This window comes from Mus musculus, chromosome 6 (genome assembly GCF_000001635.26).
Source record: "Mus musculus strain C57BL/6J chromosome 6, GRCm38.p6 C57BL/6J".
Taxonomy (NCBI): Eukaryota; Metazoa; Chordata; class Mammalia; order Rodentia; family Muridae; genus Mus; species Mus musculus.
Genome location: NC_000072.6, coordinates 90,767,460 through 90,792,039, shown reverse-complemented (window position 1 = coordinate 90,792,039; position 24,580 = coordinate 90,767,460). Strand labels below are relative to the sequence as shown.

At 48.6% G+C, this 24,580-nt stretch overlaps 1 protein-coding gene across 11 annotated transcripts in view, besides 1 other annotated feature; it reads left to right on the top strand.

The window, feature by feature from the left end:
- Iqsec1 (IQ motif and Sec7 domain 1) overlaps positions 1–24,580 on the top strand; it is a 328,885-nt gene that overhangs the window by 196,441 nt on the left and 107,864 nt on the right. For 5 of the 11 annotated variants that reach the window (XM_006505983.4, XM_006505991.4, XM_006505990.4 and 2 more), the window contains one exon: positions 4,878–4,922. The exons of 4 other annotated variants lie outside the window; for them this stretch is intronic. In XM_006505983.4, the coding sequence (XP_006506046.1) occupies positions 4,878–4,922 (45 nt within the window). Of the gene's footprint in view, positions 1–4,877; positions 4,923–9,466; positions 10,220–24,580 lie in introns of those variants that run through there. 2 more of the 11 variants (XM_006505985.4, XM_030255342.1) reach the window with 2 other exon arrangements.
- Positions 7,799–11,545: an enhancer, noted in NCBI's record as "VISTA enhancer mm1470". NCBI's record gives its function as "enhancer in: neural tube[5/8] | hindbrain (rhombencephalon)[6/8] | dorsal root ganglion[7/8] | trigeminal V (ganglion, cranial)[6/8]" and the evidence as "EXISTENCE:transgenic organism evidence [ECO:0001131][PMID:17130149]".

Below are 24,580 nucleotides of genomic sequence, written 5' to 3'. Positions count from 1 at the left end.
ATGGAGGACAGAGGGTTTCAGGTTGGGATCCTCTCAGATTCTGGGCCTGGTTGCATGTCAGGGATCACCACAACATGCAGGGGCTATGGAATGGTCAGGCCAACCTCCATGGAATCTTCTGAGGGAAAGGAAATTAGTTAAAGAAGTCAGGCAGAAAACTATGTCCATAAGATGGCAGCAAGGGTTATGTCCTTGGCCCTGTGCCTTGTGCCTCAGTCCCCTTGTCATACAGGGACTTTGCTGTCTGAGTTTTCTGGTGGGAGGGTATGGCCCAGTCCATGCCTGTCTGATCCTAGGACCAAACACATCCCTAGAAAAAGAGGTGAGACAGGGACAAAGAAGAAAAGAGTCTTCATGGGGTGGAAGCAAGGTAGGCAGTAGGAGAGGACTGCAAAAGGAGTTTACATTTGATATGGGAGTGGGCTTCTCAAGGGCTAAGAGGAGGTTACTGCTGGGTAGATGGGAGAGTAGAATGGTGGTACTGTACGTGTGCTGCTCCCAAGACTCTTCTTACCTACAGAAAGAGAAATGACTCCTTGTGCTTTCTAAGGCTCACGGGAGGATTCGATAAAGCAGATAGGACCCTGTGTGAGATGAACTTCCCAGTGCAGGCTACATGTTGCTGTGGTCACAGCAGGGGCAATGCTGGGGGTAAAATCATCAGTGAGGATGGAACCCCTATCCCATGGCAGGGTAGCCAGGGGACCTAGCACCATCTGGAGGCATCTTGTTACCTCACCCTGGTATTACTTTACATGAAGTGTCTGTGACTGACAGCCAGGCTTGGGGAATGGGGACTGGTCCCTTATTCAGATAAGGCTTCTAAAGGCCAACCTGCCACTCATGTCATCATGGATTCTGTTTACTAGCCCTGCCCACTGCTTCCTCAATGCCCTGATGGCTACCATATGTCCACCCATATGGACTGTGAGCATTCTAGAAAGTTCTTGGCACTGCCCCCCACCCCATAATTCTCTGCTTGTCCTGTTCAGTGGACCATTAATACCAGGTAGAATTGCTCTAGAGCTGGTGGTGTGTAGACCTAGGGAGCTCTGGCTCCACAGCAGAGAGAGCTGTCATGGCCTTCAGCAGAGTACAGGTTCCAGCAAGGCCCTAATGCAAGGACAGTAGGAGAACTGAGGCTGAAATTTGAATTGCTGATATAGGCACCCAGCATTCTACTTGGAATGTCCAAGCAGTAGTCACACATAGTCAGTCTCCCATAAGAGCAATAGGGAAGTCCTGGTTTGGGGAAGTGCATAGTGCCCACTGCAATGGGAGAAGGTATCCTGTGTGGGAAGCCAGCAAGGCATTAGAGGGAAAGTCTGTCCCAGGAAGTCTTAGTCAATGTTCTGTTGCTATAAAGAAATGTCATGATTAAGGCAACTCTTATAAAGGGGCTTAGTCCATTATTATCATGGTAACGAATATGACAGCAGGCAGGCATGGTGCTGGAGAAGTAGCTAAGAGCTACATCCTGATTTTTAGACAGGAAGAGACAGAGAGAGAGAGAGAGAGAGAGATGCAGAGAGAGACACAGAGAGACAGAGAGACAGAGACAGAAAATAGTGACTGGGCCTGGGTACATGGACTTTTGAAACACCCAAACCGGCTCCCAGTGACACACTTCCTCCAAACAAAGCCATGCCTCCTAATCCCGCTTGAATAGTGCCACTCCCTGGTGATAAAGCATTCAAATATATGAGCCTATGGGGCCATTCTTAGTCAAACCACTGCATTTCACTACCTGGCCTCCAAGGCTTATAGCCATATCATAATGCAAAATGTAATTGGTAGTCCTCAGAGTCTTTCACAGTCACAACATTGTTTAAAAATCCAAAGTCCAAGTCTTTTCTGGGACTCATGACAGTCTCTCTCTTTTTAAACTGTAAGCCCCTGTAAAATTAAAATGAAAAAGATTACATATGTCTAACATACAATGGGACAGAATATAATTTCAACTCCAAAAGGGAGGAAAGGGAACATAGTGAGGAAATACTGGATCAAACCAAGAACAAAACCCAGTGGGCAAACTCCAAATTCTGTATCTCTATGTTTGATGTCAAACCAATCTTTAGATCTCCAATTCCTTTTAGCTTTGTTGACTGCAACACACTTCTCTCTAAGGCTGGTTCCACACCAGGTCTACAGCTCTCCTTGGCAGGTATCTCATGACTTTAGTATCTCCATCATCTTGGAATCACAAACACAATCCAGCAATGGAGGTTTTACATTCAGAACTTTACGCAGTGGCCGGCTCTTGGCTTCTCTGCAGTGACAGGCTTGATACAGGCCGGGCCTCCGCAGCTCTCCTTAGTGGTGGAGGGAGATTGCACAACCCCTTCCTTTTAATATTGACTCTAAAGCCAATGAGGTGGAAGCGGCTCAGAAATTTGGCCTCTTCCTTCAGTCACATTGTATCAACTTCTGTTGCTGATGGTTTCCTTCACTGCTTAAGCCTTTCTTTAATTCCTTTTCACAAGTTGGAAGCTTAGCTGAGTGGGGTCTTGCCCTGAGGTCACTACTCTCTTTATTCCATTTAGCATTAGGCTTTTCTTTTATCTCCTTGAACACTGGCTTTAGCTCCAATATTACAATTCCCTGGTGCTACTTTTGTCCTCAAACTACATTTTGCTTTGTTTTGTTTTTTCTTGCTCAGCTTACTCCTTTTCATTATAGATAGGCATAAGAATGACCACCAATAACCACGCAGCACAGTCAATACTAGGCTGTCTTGAAATCTCCTCTACCATTGTCATTAATTAAAAATTCTCCAATTAGCTTCAGGCAGATTTTTAGGATGAGGGCCTCTTGATCACTTACTAATATCCTTTCCTTCTGAAACTTCTTGAGCTATAATTCACATTGCTGTCTGCACCACTTCCTTCACAGTTAACCAGTATAGCCCATTAAAGCTCATTTAAAGCATTCAACTGCTTTCCTAATCCAAATCCACATCTTTCTCACAAGCAGCCTAATCAGGCCTGTCACAGCAGTACCCCAGTCCCTGGTATCAACTTCTATCTCGGTCACTATTCTATTGCTGTGAAGAAACACCATGACCAAGGCAGCTCTTAAAAAGGAAGGCATTTAACTGAGGGCTTGTGTTAATACGAGATTAAGATCATTACCACAGTTTTTGAGCCTGTTTTGAAGCAAGCTTGCATTAAATACTGGCCAGGAAGATGGACCCTGGCCAGATTCATTCCAGAGTTCCCAGAAGATGAGCACAAGTCACACTTTGCAGAGGTTTATAAAGACAAACCTCTAAGGCTACATACTTCCTACCAGGCCAAGTCAGGGGGAAGCATACACACTGAACATATTTCTTGTCTACATACCTCCTACCTATATACAAGCAGGAGCAAGCATATATCCTGACGTACTTCCTGCCTACATACCTCCTGCCTACATCCAATCAGGGGCAAGCTTTCTGCCTATGTACCTCTACCTACATGTGATCAAGCACATCCAATCAGTTGGATCAAACAGACTTGTTTATGGGAGCAAAAACTTGTGGCTTGTTATGTTACATAAATAGCCCCCAGGAATTCAGGAGGTATCTGTCCTTGGGCAAGGGGCTTACAGGTTTTATGGATCTCTTAGGCACAGTAATAAAAACTTAAAACATAAATTTGGCTCTCACATTTGCTTACAGTTTCAGGAGCTTAGTCCATTATTATGGCAGGAGGCATGTCAGTAGGCAGGTGGGGTGTTGGAGAATAAGAGCTACATCCTGATCCATAGGCAGAGGTGAGTGTGTGTGTGTGTGTGTGTGTGTGTGTGTGTGTGTGTGTGCGCGTGTGGGTGGGTGGGTGGGGGAAGGTTGGAGGACAGACAGAGACAGACAGAGACAGGGACTAGGCCTGGCATAGACTTTTGATACCTCAAAGCCTACCCCCAGTGGCCTACTTTTTCCACCAATGCCATACCTACTTCAATAAGACCACACCTCCTAATCCTTCTCAAATAGCACCACTCCCTGGTGGCTAAGCATTCAAATATATGAGCCTATGAGATCCATATTTATTCAAGCCACATACAGCAGAACTGCCCTTTCCTAGCAGATGTTACCACGTGCCCGCTAGAAGGTGACAACTGGGCCCCCTCACCCCAATACTGTAGAACACAGGGGAGAATGTGGAGTCTGGTCCTGGTCAGGGCAAGCTTGCCTCACTACTGTTTCCTTTTCACACACAGGGAGACTGAGACATGAGATGGGAAATGACTTACACCAAGCTTATTTCACAACTGGTACATGAAGGGGTCGAGATATGATCCTAGTGTGGCCAGTCTTACTCACACACCATTAGCACAGCTGTAGTTTGGTCAAAGAAAGAATTGGGAACCAGGCTTTGGGGCCCAGAGCTGGACCCCAGGGCCAGTGGACTGGGACAGGGAGTGGGGCTTGGGCTTCCTCTCCCAATGTGGAGGCTGTAAAACCTGATCAGGACTCTTTAGAGGAAGGATCATGGCAGTACCCTGTTAACTGTATGTAAATTTAAATCCCAGCCCAGGACTGGATGTAGCTCAGCTGTAGGAGCTTGCTTATGCATAAGGCCTTCTATCATGATCCCCAGAATCACATTCTCTCTTTGGGGAGGAAAAAATTCCAGATATGAGAGCTGTTTGACCCTGCCTCCCTCCAATCTTGGTTTCCCCATCTGAGAAGGAAGCAGATGGGCTGGCATTGCCAAAGACCCTTTGTGCCAACACCAGGCTGAGGTGTGGGTGGTAGTGCAACCTCTGGGGACATCAGAGGGAAGTTAAAGCACATGGTTTCTTGTCTGAGGCCACCCATGTGACCTGAGCGGGCAGGGTGCCAAGGGGCTTGCCGTGGGACCATTAGTAACCCTGTCTCGCTTTTACCACCCCAGGAGCTCCCTGGAAACCGGAAGCAGCCTCTCTACTGACCGATACAGGTACTGTCCTGCATCTGCCTCTCCTGTCTCAGGGCCACCAAGGCTCACGTTTTCTGAATGCACCTGGGGTGGAGAGGAACCCTTGGGGGTGGTGAAAATTGACCTTCCTAGTAGAAGACCCCCCAGCTTCCCCAGACGTCAGAGGTCCTGCTGATATACCTCCAAAAAAATACATATAATTGAAGCAGATCTTCCAAGCAAGGGCTCAGCCTAAGGCCTCCCCAAGAGCAGAGCTGCGGTCCTCTGGAAGTCGGGTTGTGCTGAGGCTGATTGTTGCAAGATCCAAAGCTGGGGTTCCCTGAGGAGCAGCCTGCAGTAGGCAGTTTCCATGACAACCAAAGCTGGAGTCAGTGAGAGCCTGGAATTTCCATTGATTGGCAGTGCTCTGGGGGGCATGGTGCTGTTTCTGTATGCTTCAGATCTCAATGTTCTTATCCAGGGTCTTCAAAAAAAAAAAGTGCACTCCATTTTTACCAGAAAGATTATGCAGCTCAGTTGGTAGAGCCATTGCTTAGCATGCAGAAGGCCTTGGGTCCCATCTCTATAATCAAGAGTGGTAGTGCACATTTGTGATCCCTGCACTTGGTAGATGGAAGCAGAAGATAAGTTTCAGATCATCCTTGGCTACATAGGCAAGACTCTTGACACTCTGCCTCAAAACAAACAAAGCCAAAACCTACCCAAAGAAAAATTAGATATTGAGCTCCTGCTCTTGCCAGGGCCTAAAGATCTTTGCTCCCTGTATCATGGGCAGGAGTGGCTCTAAGAGTTTGTGTTGATTTGATGTGACTAGAGTTGAGGTGCATCTGTACTGTGTTGTAGGACTTGAAGTTGGCTGTCCCATTTGGAGTTGTATTATGAGCCACTCCCAGAAAAAAGGCCCAGTCTGTGCCAGACTGAGGGTTCAAGAGCCAGGGTGGAAGATGTGGCCACTCAGGAACTTGGTTTTTGAAATAGAGGAGACTTACGTGATGTGAACCCATCATTGGGTACACTAAGCAGGGCCAGACCTGTGTGGCAGGATACAGGCAATGCTATATAGAAATATGAAAATTGGGCTGGTGAGATGGCTCAGCGGGTAAGAGCACCCGACTGCTCTTCCAAAGGTCCTGAGTTCAAATTCCAGCAACCACATGGTGGCTCACAACCATCCGTAAGGAGATCTGACTCCCTTTTCTGGAGTGTCTGAAGACAGCTACAGTGTACTTACATATAATAAATAGATGAATCTTAAAAAAAAAAGAAAAAGAAAAATGAAAATTGTAGTGGGCAATTCCTAGCCCTTGTGCATGCACATAGCAAGGAGGTAGTCTCTGTTCACATTCCCAGAGCTGGGAGCATTGCCCCAATATGTGAGGACCAAGAGCTGTGTGGTACATACTTGGTAATGTACACAATCCTGTGTATGTATACTCCAGTGCCACTTACTACTATAGAGGTTCATTTAATTATACCCAGTGAGACAGGACAGTTATGGCCCTATGGCAGACATTTCTTGTTTAATGTCTACCAGGGAGACAGAGCTAGGATCTGAGCCTTGGGGTTCCGATGTATATGCTGTCCCATTCCTACCCACATGTGTGACACACTTGACACACCAGTTTCTCATGTACTTGTCAGACTCTTGCACACATGAGATCCAGAACATTTTTAGTCCTGGTTCCTCCCAAGAAGACATTTGCCCATGGGCTTCCACACAGCAGTACTAGGGTATGCCAGGACCTTAACACACTTCAGGACTTACACAGTTCATGCTCACACTTGGATACACTCACAGTTCCCAGCCCAGGCTGGCTCAGTGTACCCTCATGTCTGAGGGTATCCAGGGCAGGGTATGCTGGGCCCCAGAGAAAAAAGTTCAAGAAACTCCAGTGGGCAGCTGAGTCTCCATCTGCATGAGCCCCTTTGCCATCCCAACAGCGGTGGGGGCCTACTCAAGGAAGTGCCAGAAAGCCCAGGAGTGAAGGAAAGAAAAGGTAGATGGAGCTCTTGATACAGAATATGCGGGGGCTGAGTGGGGTTGATTAAGTCCCCTACTGACTGGAGTGTGGCTGTACAGTTCACATCAAAGTCAGCCCAAGGTCTCTCCAGACCAGGCAGGGCTGTGGCCAGGGTAGCCCTTTGCTTCCTAGAGGGCAGAGCTGGGGGTCAGAGGAAGGCTCAGGTAGCCACTCCTCCATTCAACCCTGGTTCCTGAGTACCTGTGGGTGTCAAGCCCTCAGGACACCACAGCCACTGTCCTGCCACCCTTGCTTTTATGTGACAGGGCCTTGCAACAAAGGCACAAATTCCACTTCTTAGTATAATGTGCCAGGGAGAGGCATGACAGGGACTGAAGGAAAAGGGTAAATGGCACCGAGTGACCAGAGGGAAGTTAGGAGAAGTAGTTCTGAGGAGTCTCAGCTGGTTAGCCTTGGTGGGCGGGATGGGATCGGCATCTCTTCTGAGAACAACTAGTGCAGAAGCCCTGAGTGGAGCATGTGCAGTATGTTTGCAGCACAGCATTGAAGCAGATGCTAAATGACATCTGCTGAAGTCTCTGTCACCTAACTGTGATGTGTGACCTGCTTTGGAATCCTCACAGCCCTCTTTAGATCTGCCAAAGCCAGCTCAGTGTGCCCATTCTGTACACGAGAAAGATGAACCCAGAGAGATCAGGAAAATTGGACCAGATCCATGACTGGGACCCAGGGCTCCACTGCACCCCTCCAGCCACCTGGCCTCTGTGGTGGCCTCATTACGTGGCAGGGGTCTGCAAGCCCCTGAGAAAGTGTGCTTCAAGCTCTGGTGGAAGAGTGCCACAGCCTATCCCTACCCTGCCCCGCCCCACCCCACGAAGGTTCTAAAGGCTCCACAGCCTGGGAAATCAGAAACAAAGGTCCCAGCCAGTAATTGCCGCCTTTCACAGGCATAGCCAGCTTCCTCTGCCACATGCGTGAGAGGGAAGCCAATGTCCTTGTCCCAGGAAGGGGGTGGTGGCACTCTTGAGTGGGGGAAGAGAACAGCATAAGCCACCTTGGCAAACAGGGTCATCTCTCAGGCAGATGGCCACCTCCCCTTCCCTGCCTGCCCCTCAGCTGTCTTCTGCTTATGAAGCAGGAGGTCCTGCTCAGCTCTGAGAATGCTAGTGTAGCCCTCCCCCTTCCCCATCTGCAGCAGTCCAGTGCCTGCAGTGGAGTTTGCTCTGGTTCCTGCACTCCTCCAGTCTGATAGCCCCAGGACCCACTCTCTAGATTCAGTTCCTCAGCCCAGCACTTCCAACAGAGAAATCAGGGCTTTTCTGTACTGAGTAGCATAATTGATAGCATCTAATTATCCCTCAACACCAGCCCTGCTGGTGACAACCAAACACTTCTCCAGGTGTTACCGAGGTAGTAACACACTGGTGACAAGTTATCTCTGGTTGAGGACAACTGTTCTGGATGGAGAGCTTGCTGGTGGATACAGGTGAAATTGTCTTGCCAGGCCAGGTGCCTTACTTGACTCTGTACAGGATGGGTCTCCACCCTGCTCCTAGGAGCTGGGCTTTCTAGCTCAGGGTGCATGGAGCTCAGGCTCTTTGGGCCTCAGGTCTCTCCTAGCTGCTGGACTTGGAGCTCTGTGTATATATATCTTGAACACAGGATGTTCCCTGAGCCTTTGTTTTCTCATCTGTAGGGAGAAAGTGGCCTTCTTTGTAAAAGATGCAAATTGATACAGATTTGGAGCCTGAAATGACCAAGTGAGATTGGCACTTAGGAAAGTCCCTTGGGTTCTGAGATGGTCCCAGTTGCCTTCTAAGGTTCTCATACTTTCCCCTGCTGATGGTGGAGCAGCTGCTGGTGCAGACATTGATGGAAAGATGTGGTCCCTCCCTGGGGGCACTCCAAGCTGATGAAGGAAGCTGTGGGTCAGACATCAAGAGTCAGGCATCCAGGAGGAATCACACTTGGTGACAAGGGAGCCTGAGCTGCTGTATTGGGACATCTAGGGAAGGTAGGCATCTGAGTCGTAATGGGGATATGATCAGATATGAGGCATTCCTAGCAGAAGGAACCTTACTCAGGGCTAGAAGGATGCACCAGGGGGACAGGGGGACAGGTAGGCTCTGTGTCCAGGTACCAGAGAGGTCAGACCACTAGCAGAGTGTCCAACAGTTGCTTGGTAAGGAGCCCTGCCTTTATTCTGAGTGCAGCAGGACAGGGAGTGGGGGTGGGGTGGGGTGGGCATCACGTTGGTGTCTGGAAACAAAATGATGCATTAATGTCACTGGCTGGTATGTGAGGAATGGGTCACTGAAGTTGATATAGAAGCTAGTCAACCAACCAAAGGACAGGAAAGGAGACAGACAGAGGATGGATTCTGCTTCTAGCCTGTATCTACCAGGCCTTATGGCCCACAGAGTCCCAGACTCAGCCTGGGAAACAATGCCCTGTTTGGCCAAGGCCCCTCAGCCCAGCCACTGCCCTCCCACCCTCCCTCATTAGCTGCAGGAGTCTCTTCTAGCAGCCAATGAGCAGCTGTCATTGCGGTTCCATTTTAGATTTTATCAATGTGTTCCTGTCGCCTGGGCAACGGAGCTGGCGGCCTTGTCAGTCTTTCCTATTGCCTCTCAGAGCCCAGTTACCCCCACCGCAAGCACCATGTGGCTACGTGGTGAGTTTTCAGTCTTGCAGGCCAGGCCAGGATTCCTCCACACATAATTTATCTGGCAGCGGAGGCAAGTGTCTGTCTGTCACCTGGACCCCTCCCTGCTCCCCCCTCCGCTCCCACCTCCCAGCCTGCCCTGTCCCTGCCACTCAGTCAAAGCAGGTGGGTGGACACTGGCTCACAATCAGAACCCCGGCTTAGTTGGAAAAAGAGCTGGCAGAGCAGCTGCAGAAGCCATCACTCACAGGCTCCTCAGGAAGATGGGCTGGGGTCCCCCACAGTTCAGCATAACCAGGGATGCCCTGGTTTGCCTTGGGGACCCCCAAGAGAGCCCCCAGAAGCACTGGGCACCAGAGACAGCAGCAGCGTGAGCCTGCCCGGTGAGAGCGTGCACGCGGATGAGCTGCAGGCTTTTGTGCTGGCTGCTCTTTGTATTGGAGGCGCGCACTGTGTGAGCTGTACTAGGCAAGGCTGGGCCATGTGAGTGGGGGCCGCGGCAGGGACCAGCGGCCAGGCCTCCACCTCCTAGCAGCCCCTTGCTGTGTCTCTCTGGAGACACCACTGCAGTCCACTAGAGACTGGAAAGTGAAAATGCTCAAGTTCAAGGCCTTTTGCCTGGATTACTGGCAGTTCCTGTGCCTGCAGCCGTTGCATGGGGCCTATAAAAGGTAAGCAGATCCCCCTCTGCAGAGGACCTAGGCCTTGAGGGCAATGGGATCAAGAAAGAAAGTTCAGCCCGAAGTCTGCCCAGCTATATGACTGTCCTATTTCAGCTCAGGGTCCCCACACTGGCTAGGAATGCTGGTGGCACTTAGTGTGGTCCACTGTGCAACTTGGCTTAACAATCCTTCCTCTCCCTCCAGGCTGCTACTAGAAGGGGTTCTGCAAAGGCATGGTTCCTTGGGCATGCTAGAGTATAGCACTGCTGCGTAATTCTTGCTGCTGTGTCAACCCAGGGAGCCACTGAGGTGCTGAATAGGTCTGGCTTCCAAGAAGGCAACAATGTAGCCCTGGCCTATAGTCACACTTCTTCCAGTAAAAGAGTTACTATGACAAGTGAATTGGTTGATTCCACCACTCAGCACAGATCTGGGATGGCAGACTGGGGACCACCTGACCCTGAGGTCAGAGGACTGAAATTGAGCATCTTTCCTCCAAGTACCACCTGGGACAGGCCACTTTTTTTTTTTTTTTTTTTTTTTTGAGCCCATTTCCCCATCAGCAGGAAGTTGGACCTGACAGCTGTAATAAGTGGGATTTGAGTGTTGCTTCCCACATTGACAAGGACTGCAGGGGCTGAAAGCCTGTGTGTGTGTGTGTGTGTGTGTGTGTGTGTGTGTGTGTATGAGTGGATAAATGTATGAGAATGTCTATGAGTATGTGTGTGGGGGGTTATGAGTCTTTATATCTTTGGAAAGTATATATAAAGTATTTAAATGGGGTGTGTGTGTGTATGTGTGTGTGTGGTCTCCATGTACACTCTGCTCAAGTTATTCGTGCTGTGTCCTGCAGTAGAGTGCCATGTGGTCATGGCAGGGACATCTGAATGGTTGTAATTACAAACTTCAAGAAACAAACTATTTCATCCACTCTGGGGGGAATTACTTTTTCCTGATCTCACACTCTGTGAAGTTCATGGCCATTAGTATGCATGCAGTTCTGGGAAAGTGTGGAAGCTTTGCTTTCCACTCCTAGAGGGCTTTCTTGGAAGAGGATGCTGAGGGTCCCACAGCCACTATAGAAAGGAAGTCTCCATACTTGGGGGAGTGCCAAGCAGTGAGGCCCGTCCTGCATCTGATTACTCCAGCCACATGAGCTGTAGGTGCTTGCATCAGGGTCTCAGCACACACAGTACATACAGCTGGAGAGACTTTTGTCTCTTAGGTTATGTGTGTCCCTCCAGAACCGAATGCCCTGTGTGCCCAGGAACACCTGTGCTTGAGTCTTAGAATGAGGGTGGAGCATTATACTGTTGTTAATCTCAGCCCCACCCCCACCCCCACCCCCAAAAAAAAAAAAACAGTACAGCCCTTCGTGAAGCTGAGATAAGTGAGACACAAACACAGAGCTGTGTCCGTGTGGCCTGGGGATTAAAACTCAGGTCTCTCTGTTCTGAGACAGACTTTTTCAGTTATCTATAGCTTCAGACCATGAGAAGAAGAGGAGCAGATTCTGTCAGCTGTAGAAGGCATGTGATCAGAGCCTTGGCAGAACAGAGTGTCTGTGTCTGAGTGGACCTTCCAGAAGTGAACTCTTACAGGGGGGGGGGGGGGGGCATGTCTGAAGGGCTTTGCTAGCAAAACACAGGTCAAACCTAAGGACTTTGAAAGAACTGAGGGTCTTCAGGACATGAGAAAAGCCACATGACGTCATCAAGGCTGGATGTTGTGCTGTAATCACTGGAGAGCCCACTAAGGACCTTGGCTATGTCGAACTCAGGTTTGCACTAAGGGCCACATGGTCCAAGAGTAAAAGACCAAGCCAACAGCAGCCCCTCCCACCTATCCACGTGGCAGGTTCTTCTTCAGAGCATATGCCCTTTCCTTCAGGGCTCCCAGCCTGCCAAGGGAGACCCACTAACAAGCCTGAAAGCTGAGGCAGGAATGGACAGCTACAAGACTCTGCAGCATGAAGGAGGCCTCCAGGAGGAGCTGGGAAGGCTTACTGTTGGTGATGATGTCTGAATGATGCCTGGGGGTAGACACTGGATTTGGTTGCCGGCAGTGGACAGTACTTGTTTATTTAGACTATCCAAAGGTGAGGAGGAAGCATTGGGGAGTTGGCTACAAAGAAAGGCAGGATAGTGATATAATTGCTGAGGCTCTGACACCTGCTGCCTGTGACTCTCCATTGAAGGCACTGACCTGAGCAGAGAGAGGTGAGCACATCCCACTTTCTAGGTTAAAAAACTGAGACACAGGGGGATATACTTTGGCTGTAGTTACAAGGCTAATTAAGAGTATAGTCATAAGGTAAACAGGGCCAGAGAAGCTACTGTGCTGCTCACCAAGTGCTGGTGGCTATCCACTGTGGTGAGCACCATGCCCATAGCAGGGGCTTGTCCTTTTTCCATCCACTGCTCCCCACAACCATGATGGTATATCATGGACATGGACAGGAACTTTGGATGCAGTCAGCTCCTGTTTGGCCAGGAGCTTCAGGAAGTCTCTTTCTCATTCTCTGATGCTCTACTGGGCACTCTCTAAGGTGACCAGGTCTGCTACCCACCCCCCTTTAGCAGCAGTTTGGGGACTCTGGAAAAGTGCGCAAAAGTGCCAGAGGCTCTGTATCTGGTGAGGTTTAGCAAGTGGCTATGCAGCCCCAGGGGCTCTCCTCACAGAGGCTTTGAGCACAGCCACTTGGCTTTTCGCCTGATGCCATATTTCCTTGTTTAAAACTGCGACCCAAAACTTAAAGAGTATGAAAAGGGTGTTGTGCAGACAATGCATAATTAACCACTTCTAAACACAGGGTGTGCCAGGCTCCCTTGAAGCTGTTAATTATTCTTCATTAGTGGTCGTAAGTTAATGTAGACTGATTCTGGAGCCCCGCCAGTGGCTGGGTCTGGTTGGAACTTGTGACTTCTTTAACTAGAAATCGTATTGAACTGTTGAGGAATGCCTCTGATTTTTTGCTGCTGTGGGTAGGAAGCTGCAGACACTTCTTCCATGAGATGAGCATCTGGGGCATTGTTAACGAAATAAACCAGATACAGAGAAAACAAGGAAAAGACCTTTCTGTCCTCTGGCATAGGATGGCCCTGTGCAGCCTCTCAAGTCTCATCCTGCCTACATCCTAGACCCAGAGCCCAACGGAACCTCATGTTAGGAGCCTGTATTTCCAGGTACAGCTTGGTGACTTTGCTAATACATAAGATGGGTTTCCACATTTTCAACTTGAAATATATAACAGGATATTCTGCAATTTGCTTTAAATATTTTGTGGTAAAATATGTAACATAAAGCCTGCTTTGATTCCAGTACAGAGGCAGAGGCAGGCATATCTCTGTGAGTTAGAGGTAGCCTGGCCTCCATAGTTCCAGGTCAGCCAGAGCTACATGGTGAGACGCTGTCTCAAAAACAAACAAACAAACAGATTCATTATTTTATTATGCTGTCAGAGCTGGCTCTGAACTGGGTTCAAACACCCTCCTGCTTCAGTCTTCAATTGCTAGGAACACAGATGTGCACCATTGAGCCCTGTAAAAAGCCACCATGGTAACCAATTCACTGTGCCCTGTGGAAATATATTCACACTTGTGCAACCACTCCCCATCACCCACCTCTAGAATGTTCCCAATTTCACAAATCAAAATTCTGTCCCCATTAAACACTGATCCTCACTCCCCGTAGCCCCACAGTGCTACTTTCTATTTCTAGGGTCACCACCTCAAGTATTTGTCCTTGAGGGACTTCTTGTTTCATTTGGTATACTGCCTCCAAGGTCTCTCTGCAGTCTTAACATGGACCACAGCTGCCTTCCTTTCTAAAGCTTAATCTACTGGAAGTTTCTACCCTATTTTCCTTCTATATTGGGGGCGGGGGGACACTGCAGTTGCTCCTGCCTTGGGTGTTATGAACAGTACCACTGAATGTGGGTACGCAAGTCACTCTTAGTTGTGAGGTGTGGAGGTGAGTTCAAGTCACAGCACTTGAGAGGTAGAGGCAGAGGCGGGTCTATCTGTTAGTTCAAAGCCAGCCAGGGCTATGTAGGGAGACCTTGTCTTTAAAAAAACAAAACCAAAACCAAAAAAAAAAAAAACCAAAAAGCAAAAGAACATTGCAACTTGCTTTGTGCATTCAGTCTTTTAAGGTTTATTTATTCAATACTAGGGAGAAAAATTCTTCAAACACACCAGGCAAGTATTCTACCACTGAGTTCCAACCCCAACCCATTCATTCAACACATCACTAGTGAGATTCATCATGTTGCTGTGCATGGTCCTCCTCCATTCATCTGTGTTGGTGTATTGGATTCCGTTACATAAATAGCTGCATGTTCAAAGTTATAGTCAGGGCAGTGATTCATTCTTTCTTGTGCTTCCTAGCTCTTGAGCTGTGGCATTCCTGTGGATGTGTACAGGGTAGTGTGTGAGAGCCTTCAATTCTCCTGGGCTTAGCAAGGTCATTTTCTAAAGAGGTTGTGACAGCATGTGGGTGAACATTAGCTCCATATTCTTGCTAAGCAGAGTATTAGAAGCCTTGTGATGTTTTTATTGTAAAAGCTAAGAGGAAGAGTGAGACGAAGAGGTGTGTCAGTGGTGTGGAGTTGCCTCCGGGGCTCTCAGCATTCGGCGGTGTGGTGTAATGTCACTCATCTAAGCTTCTACTATGGGATTCCAGTTTCCCAGGAGAGGGACATCAGGGGCCTCTACCCTGTTACATACTGGCCTTATACCCTATCCTCCAAACATGGTGGTTAGTGGAACCAGCTCACAACATATCAGTTGTTGTTTACTTACTTCCTGAGGCCTGAGTTTTACAAGTCAGAACACTAACTTGTAAGGTTGCTCCCCAACCATGGGCTCAGAGGGCTCCTGGGGGCATGGATTAGAAAGGGGTCTGACAGGGCTTTGAGGGGATATAAGCACTTGCTGCTCACCAGGTCTCAGGTCTTGTCTATCAGGAGTAGGGCTCTGCAGGCTTATGAGAATCCATGCAGTCTTGCATGGATTGATGGTAAAACAAACAAACAAACAAACAAACAAACAACCCTCTCCATCACTGAGATGTAGGTGTTAAGGGTTTGTGCTGCCTCAATGAGTGACATCCTGTCTAGTGAATACTGCTGGGTTGAACTTGTGGCTCGATGGCAGAGAGCTTGCCTAGCTTGCCCGAGGCCAAGGTTCCATGCCCAGAACTTCATGGCAAGTGAGTGGGTGAGGAACACACACACACGCAAAGGGAGCCTAGAGAGGTGTCTTGGCTGTTAAGGGTCCTTGTTGCTCTTGTAGAAAACCTGAGTTAGGTGCCAAGCACCTATGTTGGGAGGCTCACAATAACTGATTACTCCAGCTCCAAGTAATCTTGGAATCCATAGGCAATGGTGTACACATACACACAGACAGCCTTATTATCATTGCTGTGAAGAGAGATCAATATCAAGGCAACTTACAAAAGAAAGCATTTAACTAGCAACCTACTTATAGTTGTAGAGGGTAAATCCATGACCATCCTAGCTAGGAGTAAGGTAGCAGGCAGTCAGGCATGGTGCTGAAGTGGTAGCTGAGAGCTTACATCTTATCTTTTAATTGGGAGCAGAGAGAGTCGGACTGGGCCTGGTGTGGGCTTTTGAAACCTCAATATCCACCCTCAGTTGCATATCTTCTCCAAGACCACACCTCCTGATCCTTCCCAAAATAGTTCTACCAACTAGAGAGCAAGCATTCAAATATATGAACGTATGGAAGCCATTCTCATTCATCCTATTAGACACATATATACATGCAGACAAACAGATGCACACATGTGTACACCTGGACACACATACACATATAAATTTTTAAAAACTGACAAGAAAAAAGTAAGATAAATTTCTGTTTCTGAAGTAAATTTTATTTGCTTCCACCCCAAACCCATCAGAAAGAAAAGGGAAGCAATGTGGTTGGTTCCCCATATTTCAGACCAGAAGGAAGATTGAGACCAGAGAGATTTTTTTTCCTGATGCCACAGAGATAGCATGCCATCAGCTTACCCAGTCTACTCATGACCCAGTGCCAATTAACACTTCCTGGATCACTGTAATATTGTAGTTGCTGTGGCTATATAACAAATGAATGCAGAACCTAGTGGTTTTAACCGATGGTTCTTTTCTTTTGAGCAGAGATTTCTCTATTTACTGTCCCCTGGCATATCTTGAGGCCTGGGGTTGGATTCCTAGAAGCACCTCTGACCTCATCCCCACCCCTATCTTGCCTATTTGGTTCTCTCCCTGTGATCCAGGCTTCCTCAACCTTAGAGCATTGGTTGGTCTTCAACCTGTGGTTCACAACCCCTTTGGCAAACCTCTATCTTCAAAAATATTTACATTATAATTCTAACAGTAACAAAATTACAGTTATGAATTAGCAACAAAAATAATTTTATGGTTGGGGGTGATGACAACATTAAGAATTAAGAAGTATTAAAGGGTTGCAGCATTAAGGAGGTTGAAAACCACTGCCTTAGAAAGTGGTACAACAGGGTGACTGAGAGGAAGGACCAGTAGGACCTTTGTTACCTTGTGTGTCCAGACCTCAGAAAACACCTGCATCACATTGCACTGTCACAAGGTCCTGCCCACTGTGGGAGGGTATTGACACTCTGCATCTCCTGGCCTGGATCAGGGCTCTTGTGGAGCCTATGTGGTAAGATGCAGGTGTTGGGAATATTTGGAAACTGAGACAACCATGGTGATAACAGCAAGCCACTTTCTTCCCGTGATGTCCAGGTCCCTAAGCTGAAATGAGCTTAGGAAAGTTGCTGGCTGAGAGAAAGGGAATGGGTACCCGAGACCCAGTTGGTCCTCAGCAAATGCAGGCGCTCTTATCAGTGAGGTTCTAAGTTCAGACCAAGGTGATTACTGAGGAGAGAAATCACTTCTCCAAGAAAGGGAAGAGGCTGAGTTATACTGCAGAGCTGGGAGCTGGGAGAGGACTTACCAGGCTCACAAGGAAAGGCAGTGTGTTCTGGGGAAGGATTTGAGAACAAGGGTGTGAACATTGCTAGGGCTATGAAGAAAGCCACAGACACCAGGTATGGTGGTGCACATCTTTAATCTCAGCTCTGGGAGGCAGAGGCAGGTGGATCTCTGAGTTTGAGGCCAACCTGGTTCACACAGCAAGTTCTAAGATAGCCAGAGCTACACAGGAAAACTGTGTCTCAAAGAAATAAAGGGAGAGTGACGATAAAGAAGGGATGGAGGGATGGGGGAAGAGAGAGAGAGAGAGAGAGAGAGAGAGAGAGAGAGAGAGCACTCAAAGAAAGCAAGGGAAAAAAAGGCCACAGGCAAGGGAACAGAGGGTCACGGAGCCACTTGGGAGTTCAGGGTCTCAGCAGGAAGTTGGAAAATTGGTTTGGGAACCAGGGCAGGGAAACTTCACTCTGGATACCTAAATGCAGGCTCACAGCTCTGGACAAGGCCTGCACATCCCTCCACTTGGGTGGTTAAGTCTCAGGACAGTTTGATTATGGGTGCTCAGGCAGTGATCCCACCACTCATGCACAGGAACAGAAAAGCAGGAAGCAGCCTCCAGATACCCAGTATCTGCTCTCTAGTGCTGAAGTGGGTCTCTGCAAAAGACATCTGCTGCAGGGCAGTGTGCAGTGTTTCAGGCTCTGGCCAGCTGCCCTCTCACTCCAGGCACTTTGGCCAGACTTCTGGCCAATGTGTGTCAGAGGAGGAGGTAGGCAGGTGGGAATTCAGCAGAGAGTCAATTTGGCTAAACTGCTATGGACTGGGAAATGCTGTGCTGGCACAGCTCCAGCCTGGTAAAGGAATAGAAAATAGGCAAGGGTAGAGAGAGGAACCCATGTCCTCTAGGGACTCAAGGGAATCATGGCCTCTCTAACCTTATCACCTTACCCAATATGTGGAACCAGCCCATGGGCTGAGGCACTGTGGACCAGGCCAGGCTCTGGCACTGTCTTCTGTGTTGGCAATTTTCCTGTGGTAGTGAGGTGGAAAGGTAGTATTGAATTCAGGGAGATCGGATGCATGGGGGCTTTGTTGCTAGCCAAGACCTCCCTGAATTACCATGAGACACTTGTTGCCTTTGCTCACTGCTAAACTGAGCAGCAGGAAGATCGTGCCAGCGCAGATGTCCAGCTGGTACAGAAAAGGAGAACCCTGTCCCTGTTGTGGGCCTACTATGTGTTGAATTGTCATCCTCCTAACTTCTTGTATTGGAGTTATAACCCCAGCTCCTTCAGAGTGTGACCTGGTTTGGAAATCCAGTCTTTAAGGGTGTTAAGGTAAGATGGAGTGATGAGGATGGACTCCAGTCCATCTCCTTATAGAAGGAAACTTGGCACAGATGCACAAGGGGTATGCTGCTGAGAGGGTTGGCTGTGCCCACTGCACTGGGCCGCAGGTGCCAGAAGGTTACATTAGAAGCATTCAGAGGAGCCTTCAAGGGCACATTGCATGAAGTTAGTATCTGATCTGTGGGTCAAAAACAGCAGGCGGCCTTTCTTATTCCATAGCTTTGCCGTGTCAGTTGGAGACCTTAATAGACAAGGTTCAGTAAAGGGGACTCTTGCCTGCCTGCTCATCAGCTGGGATGCCATCATTTCCCTGCCTTTAGATGCTGACTGAAACATGGACTCTGGGGTCTGTACTTACCAGCTTTGAAATCCTGTGAGTAGGTCAGAGGGTAGATTAGATAGATACATAGATACACAGATACATCGATAGATACATAGATACATAGATAAATATATGTATACATACATACACAAGGATACAGACGTATACATATGCATATAGATATAATGATCCTGGACTGTCTACAAATTGAGGAACTCTCTCCTATATTTGTAGACAGTCCAGGGTCATTATACCAGCCCCACTGGCACCTTGGTTTGAACTTCGGTAGAACTCAGAGAAAAGGAGTTTCTCATGTCAACCACAGCTGTGCTTGAGCAGGATCATTTATGAAGAATAGAGCCTCACCTCTGACACTTCTGAAAAGAGAAAAGCCCAAGTTTGAGGGGTCACATCAAGTACCTACCTCATGGCAGACAATAGGCAGGCAGGGAAGCCTGAGAGTGGGGCTCATCTTTTTCTCAGGAACACACTCCCAAGACACCCTGCCCCCAGGATGATAGTGTGCTCCATTGAGGGGCTGGGCCTGCGGGACCACATCACTTCTTCTAGCCCCCAACACTATTGCTCTGGAGATGAGACATTAACCTGGGAAACATATTCAAACCATAGTACAGTCCTTCTAAACCAGTCCTGGGCTTCCTTCTTATTCTGTGAAGTGGGCATGAGATCCCATCTCTAGCTTATCCTGAGGCTGTGGAGCACAGGGCACGTGTACAGACCCAATCAGTACAGAGTCCACGTGCTCTGTGTGTGGAAGCATCAGGGAGGTGGTGGAACATTCACCCAAACATGGAATTAAGGAGGATGCCAAAATACCCAACCACCAAATAAACAATGCTGTGGCTTGAAGCAAGCACAAGCTGTGGCTCGTCTCACCACCCTATCATTGTGTAATGGGAACAGTTGAAGAGGCCGTAGTGTCCAGGCCTGAGGGCCTCGTGTGCCTGCAGGGCTGGTAGTGACTTGTGAGCAGATCCATAGTGTAGGCTGTACACTTCACAAATTCACTTCCCTTGGCTCAGAGCATGAGAGGCATCTTGGTGAGTGTTGTATAGAAATACATAGTATGTATAGGTATGTAGTACATAAGGGTATATGGTACCTAGGTGTGCACAGTATAGAGGAATGTATAGTACAGTGATGCATGATAGAAAGATGTGGTGTCTGGGTGCTTGGTCTATAGGGGTGTGCACATTTTCCTTATATACCAGGCTCCACTGTGGCCCCACCTCACCTTTTTGCTGGCCTTGAACTGACCTATCTGTGTCCTGCAGGACGAGAAAGACAAAGTACACAAGTAGGGTCCCCTGTGTAAGGCTGTCCATCCCAATAATGATCACCTGACTGTTCTCCTTGGAAGGCCACTCTGGAAATGCATGCTGCCTTTAATGTTTGTGTGCATGGTAGACAAGTCAGAAATGGGGGTCAGGGTCACTAGGTCAGCTGGCAGCTTTCCTGAGACCTGAAGAGAAGCTGGTCTCCCTGAACCAGTAGAGATGTCCTGCAGTGATTGTGTCCTAGCATGCCTTTGCTGTATGAAAGACATTCCACAGCTGTGGTGTCTTGGTGGCTGACTTACTTTCAAACGGTTGAGAGTATATATGCTTGTGTGTGTTTGTGTGTGTATGTGTGTCAAAGTTCCCTGCTAAAGTGTATGGCTAGAAGACTGCCCAGGGAGAGCCACAAGAAAGTGCCCCAGAGCTAAGCTTAGTCCCAAGCTTTTATGCAACTTTCCCAAAACTATACTTAATGAAACTCATAGCAAAGAATAGAGCTCCAGGGGCCAGTGGCACCTGCTCTTATTCTAGACATAACAGGAGCCTGGTACCTCATACCTCCTCTCCCTCAGGCCTCAGTTCAGTGCCTCCCTTGTCATCCTGTCCACCCCCTTCTACATCACCCTGCTTTGTTTTCCTGGTTGCCTTCTCTATCTACCCTGACACATTACCTAACTTGCTTACTTAGCACCTGTGACTTTTGTCTACTGCTTCCTGAGGTTAGCTCCAGAAGTATGGAATAACCAGCCTGGACTCTGGCCCCACACTCACCATGTGTCCTACTATACTGAGGAGTTCCCCACTAAGCCCCTCTCAGCTGCCTACCAGGGCCACTTCAGGCTCCTGAGCCAGGTTAGGATGATCCTATCCCCCACCTCAGGCTCATTGCTGCTCTCTGGTCAGCAGAAGGTGTGTGGCCTTACCTATAGGCAGTGAGTGCTGTGAGGAGGTGGCTGTGGTTGGACTGTCAGCAGCACATGGAGGTGTCATGGTCAGGGAAGTCAGCAGCACACGGAGATGGCACAGTCAGGGAAGTCCGAGGCACATGGAGGTGACCATAGTCAAGTCAGTAGCCTGCTGGCAGGAAATGTATTTGCTGAAACTCAGTAGTGCCTTCTAGTTTTCATGGTAACCTTCTACTTGCAGCAAGGACACGAGTTTTTCCACTGAGAGGAGGGAGGTAAAGTTTCTTTTTAACACAAACTTGTTCAGTTGGGAAGGGCAGCTCCCTTGCCACTCTGTGTACTGTTGTTAATTTCATTGCTGCAACTTGGAAGCTGCATGTAAGGGTCTGCACAGGTCTCCAAAGCAAGGCAGACAGCTACCTGCATGGCTCACCATACCAGTGTCTCCCCACTCACACCACACAACTTTGTTGTCTGTTTGTTTTTGTTTTGGTCTACTTTCTAATTCATCTCTGAAATGTCTCCACTGTCACTGTGACTTTTGTTCATTCTGATCAGGTGGTGGGAGCACACATGGTTCTCCTCTGGTCTCCTTATCTCTCCTCCCTTGCCCTCCCCTCTCCTCTCCACTTTTCCTTGTCCCTGCCTTCTCCCAGACCGACATGGAACTCAATGTGTAGCCAAGGCTGGCCTTGAACTTGCAAAGGTGTGCCTGCCAGTCTTGTGGGTGCCCAGATTCCAGGCTTCAGCTGCCATGCCTTTTTTCCCCCCTTGATCCTTAAATGTTGCCACCTACCTTCAGCACATCCCACCTTCAGGATTGGCAGATCATCTTCCATAAACGTCCTTTACTCTGTCTTTCAGTGTGGCTAGCTCCAGCCAACAGGAGAGAGCCCAGTCTCTCCTGAGCCTCAGCCAGCTGGCCTGAATAAGTATGTGTGTGTGTGTGTGTGTGTGTGTGTGTGTGTGTGTGTGTGTGTGTGTGTGTATGTGTGTGTAACAGAGAATTGGATGGGAGAAACAGAAGGCAGGGGTGCCAGAAAGGAGATAAAGTCCTAGGAAGGATGCAGCAGCCCTCTTAGGGAATTGCACATACATAAGTACAGACAGACAGACAGACAGACAGACAGACAGACACACACACACACACACACACACACACTCCTAAAGTTGGTTCCTGTTTGGGTCCTTTGACTTGTATGTCCCATGGAGTCATTCTAGGGGCCAAAGAATTTAGATCTCTCAGCTCAGATCAGGACCAGAAGAGTGGTTTTTCTCTCTTACCTGTGTGTGGGCTGTGGAGTGCTGGCAACAAGACAGGTTAGGGCAGACACCGAGAAAGACTTCTATGGTGTCTAGAAAGCCATTTTGCATAGTGGCTATTTTAGAGCCAAATTTTTAGGCTCAATCTTAGATGTACTATTTGAATAACCTGTGCATGTGTCCAGACCTCTTTACACCATAGTCTCTGTGCTCTATAGCAAAGTAGTAGAGCCAATTTTAGCATGGACTGTGACACATGAGCTTATGGCACAGAACACTGGCTACAGTGAGCAAGGAGAGAGTTCTCACAGGGAGAGAGGCTTCACTGTTACCACTGGCATGGCCAGGATTCAATTCCTTGGAGTTTCAAAGAGCTGCATGGGTAGGGAGGGGCAGGCTTTAGAGTCTGAATTCCCTAATTCACCTTAAGAAGGATGTTCATGCCTCAGTTCCTTTTATTGCCTTGGTTCCCACAAGGTCCCTGGATTCATCTTTCTCCTTGTTTTGTGGGTGAAGATCCAGTGGAGAAGAGGCTCTGAGGATCTCGTGGCTGTATAGCTCAGCAGCATGACAGGATCAAGGTCTCAGACCCAGGACTCTGCCAGCAACTACATCTGCAGCGTCCTTGCTATATGACCGTGGGCAAGTCAAAGTACCTCTCTGAGCCTCTCTTCTTCCACACCTAGCAGAGAAAAGTTGGGCTAGGGCTTGTGTTGCTTAGGATGCCTTATTTCCCTTTACAGAAGATAGAGAGAACCAGAGGAGATATAGCTCTTGTTTCCCCTGGTGGCTCATGCCTACCAGGTTCCAGCTGCTGGTGTGTCCAGTTGGTCCTGGTCTCTGGTTCTGTCCTGACACCAGGTAGAGGTTCTGTTACCAAGTTACTAAGTGACCATGGCCCAGGATTCGCTCCCTCAGATGCTCATGGCTGTCTGTGCCGTCCCCCCTCCTCCCAGTAACAAAACTCCATCTGACCATGTAATTGTCCTCAAACTTCCTGCCTGTCTGGCCCCTGGGAACAGCTGGAAAATAGCCTACCCAGATGGTGCATAGGCCCTGGCTTCAGACCCCACCCTGGATCCATGCTAGGCAGGTCATGTCCCCTCTCTGGATTTCAGTGTCCTCACTGGCAAAATGAAAGACAGAGGGATCAAGTGAGAGAACTGCTCATTCATTAATTCATCTGTTCCTTACTCATTAGTCACTGCTCTAGGCTACCTGCTGTGCTGGGACAAGAAGACCTGGAGCAGAACCCCCTCTTTACCCTCAGCAATCTCAGCCCAGCATTTTCAGTTGTGCAGTGGCACAGAAGGGCCTCCAGGCATTCTATAGAGCTGGAACTATCAGAGATGGCTTCCTAGTGGGGTGGCATGGGGATGGCACCCAGGTCTTAAAGGACAAGAAACTGCAGAGAATTCAGGTGATCAGCTTAGATGTTTATTATCTCACTATGGGCTCACTAGACCTGTGAATTGAAATGAGGGTTTATTGTCTACACCTAAAACTCACCTCTAAGCAGGATGCTTACCCATCATCTTCCTGGCTTGGTTTCTTCCTACTAATGTGTATGATCCCTGAGCCAAAACCTGCCCTTAAGAGGCTCAGTTCCTAGTGGTGACCATCCCTCAGGGAACAAATGGAATGTTTTCTGTGCCTGGGTGGTGGTAAGCCCACAGGCCATGTGAGTCAGGGTTGAGGGTGAGGACAGCTCTCCACAGAGTTTCCATGCAGACCTGCCCTCCTTCCCTGTCTCGCACTGTGTTGTGACTCCTTATGCCTCTTTGGAGGATGGAGGGAGCACTCCTTCCAGAGTACCACCCACCCTCAATCTTCAATCACCTGTAAAAACTGATTCTCATGGAGCACACTCCATCCCAGCCCACATTGCCCTGGACCATAACAGTGAGAGGTTACCTCACATCCCAAAGGTCACTCAGTTCTATATTGCTCTCTGTGGTCCTGTGACCAGGATGGTGGGATTCCTGCTCCCACACATCAGTGAGGGCAAACTGAGGTGCAGATAGGTGAAGTACCTCAGATATGGACAAGGAAGTCAAAGATGAGTAAAGAGTCTGTCCTGTTCCCAGGGACAAGCTTCTGCAGGGCAGGGGTGGCATCTGTGGTCAAGATATCTTAGTGTGTGCCCTTCAGTTTCCTCCCTAACATGCCTGGGCTAGGGTACCACCTAGTAGAGTACACACAATCCCTGAGTCCCTTTCTCACACTCTGTGTGTGTGTGTGTATGTGTGTGTGTGTGTGTGTGTGTGTGTGTGTGTGT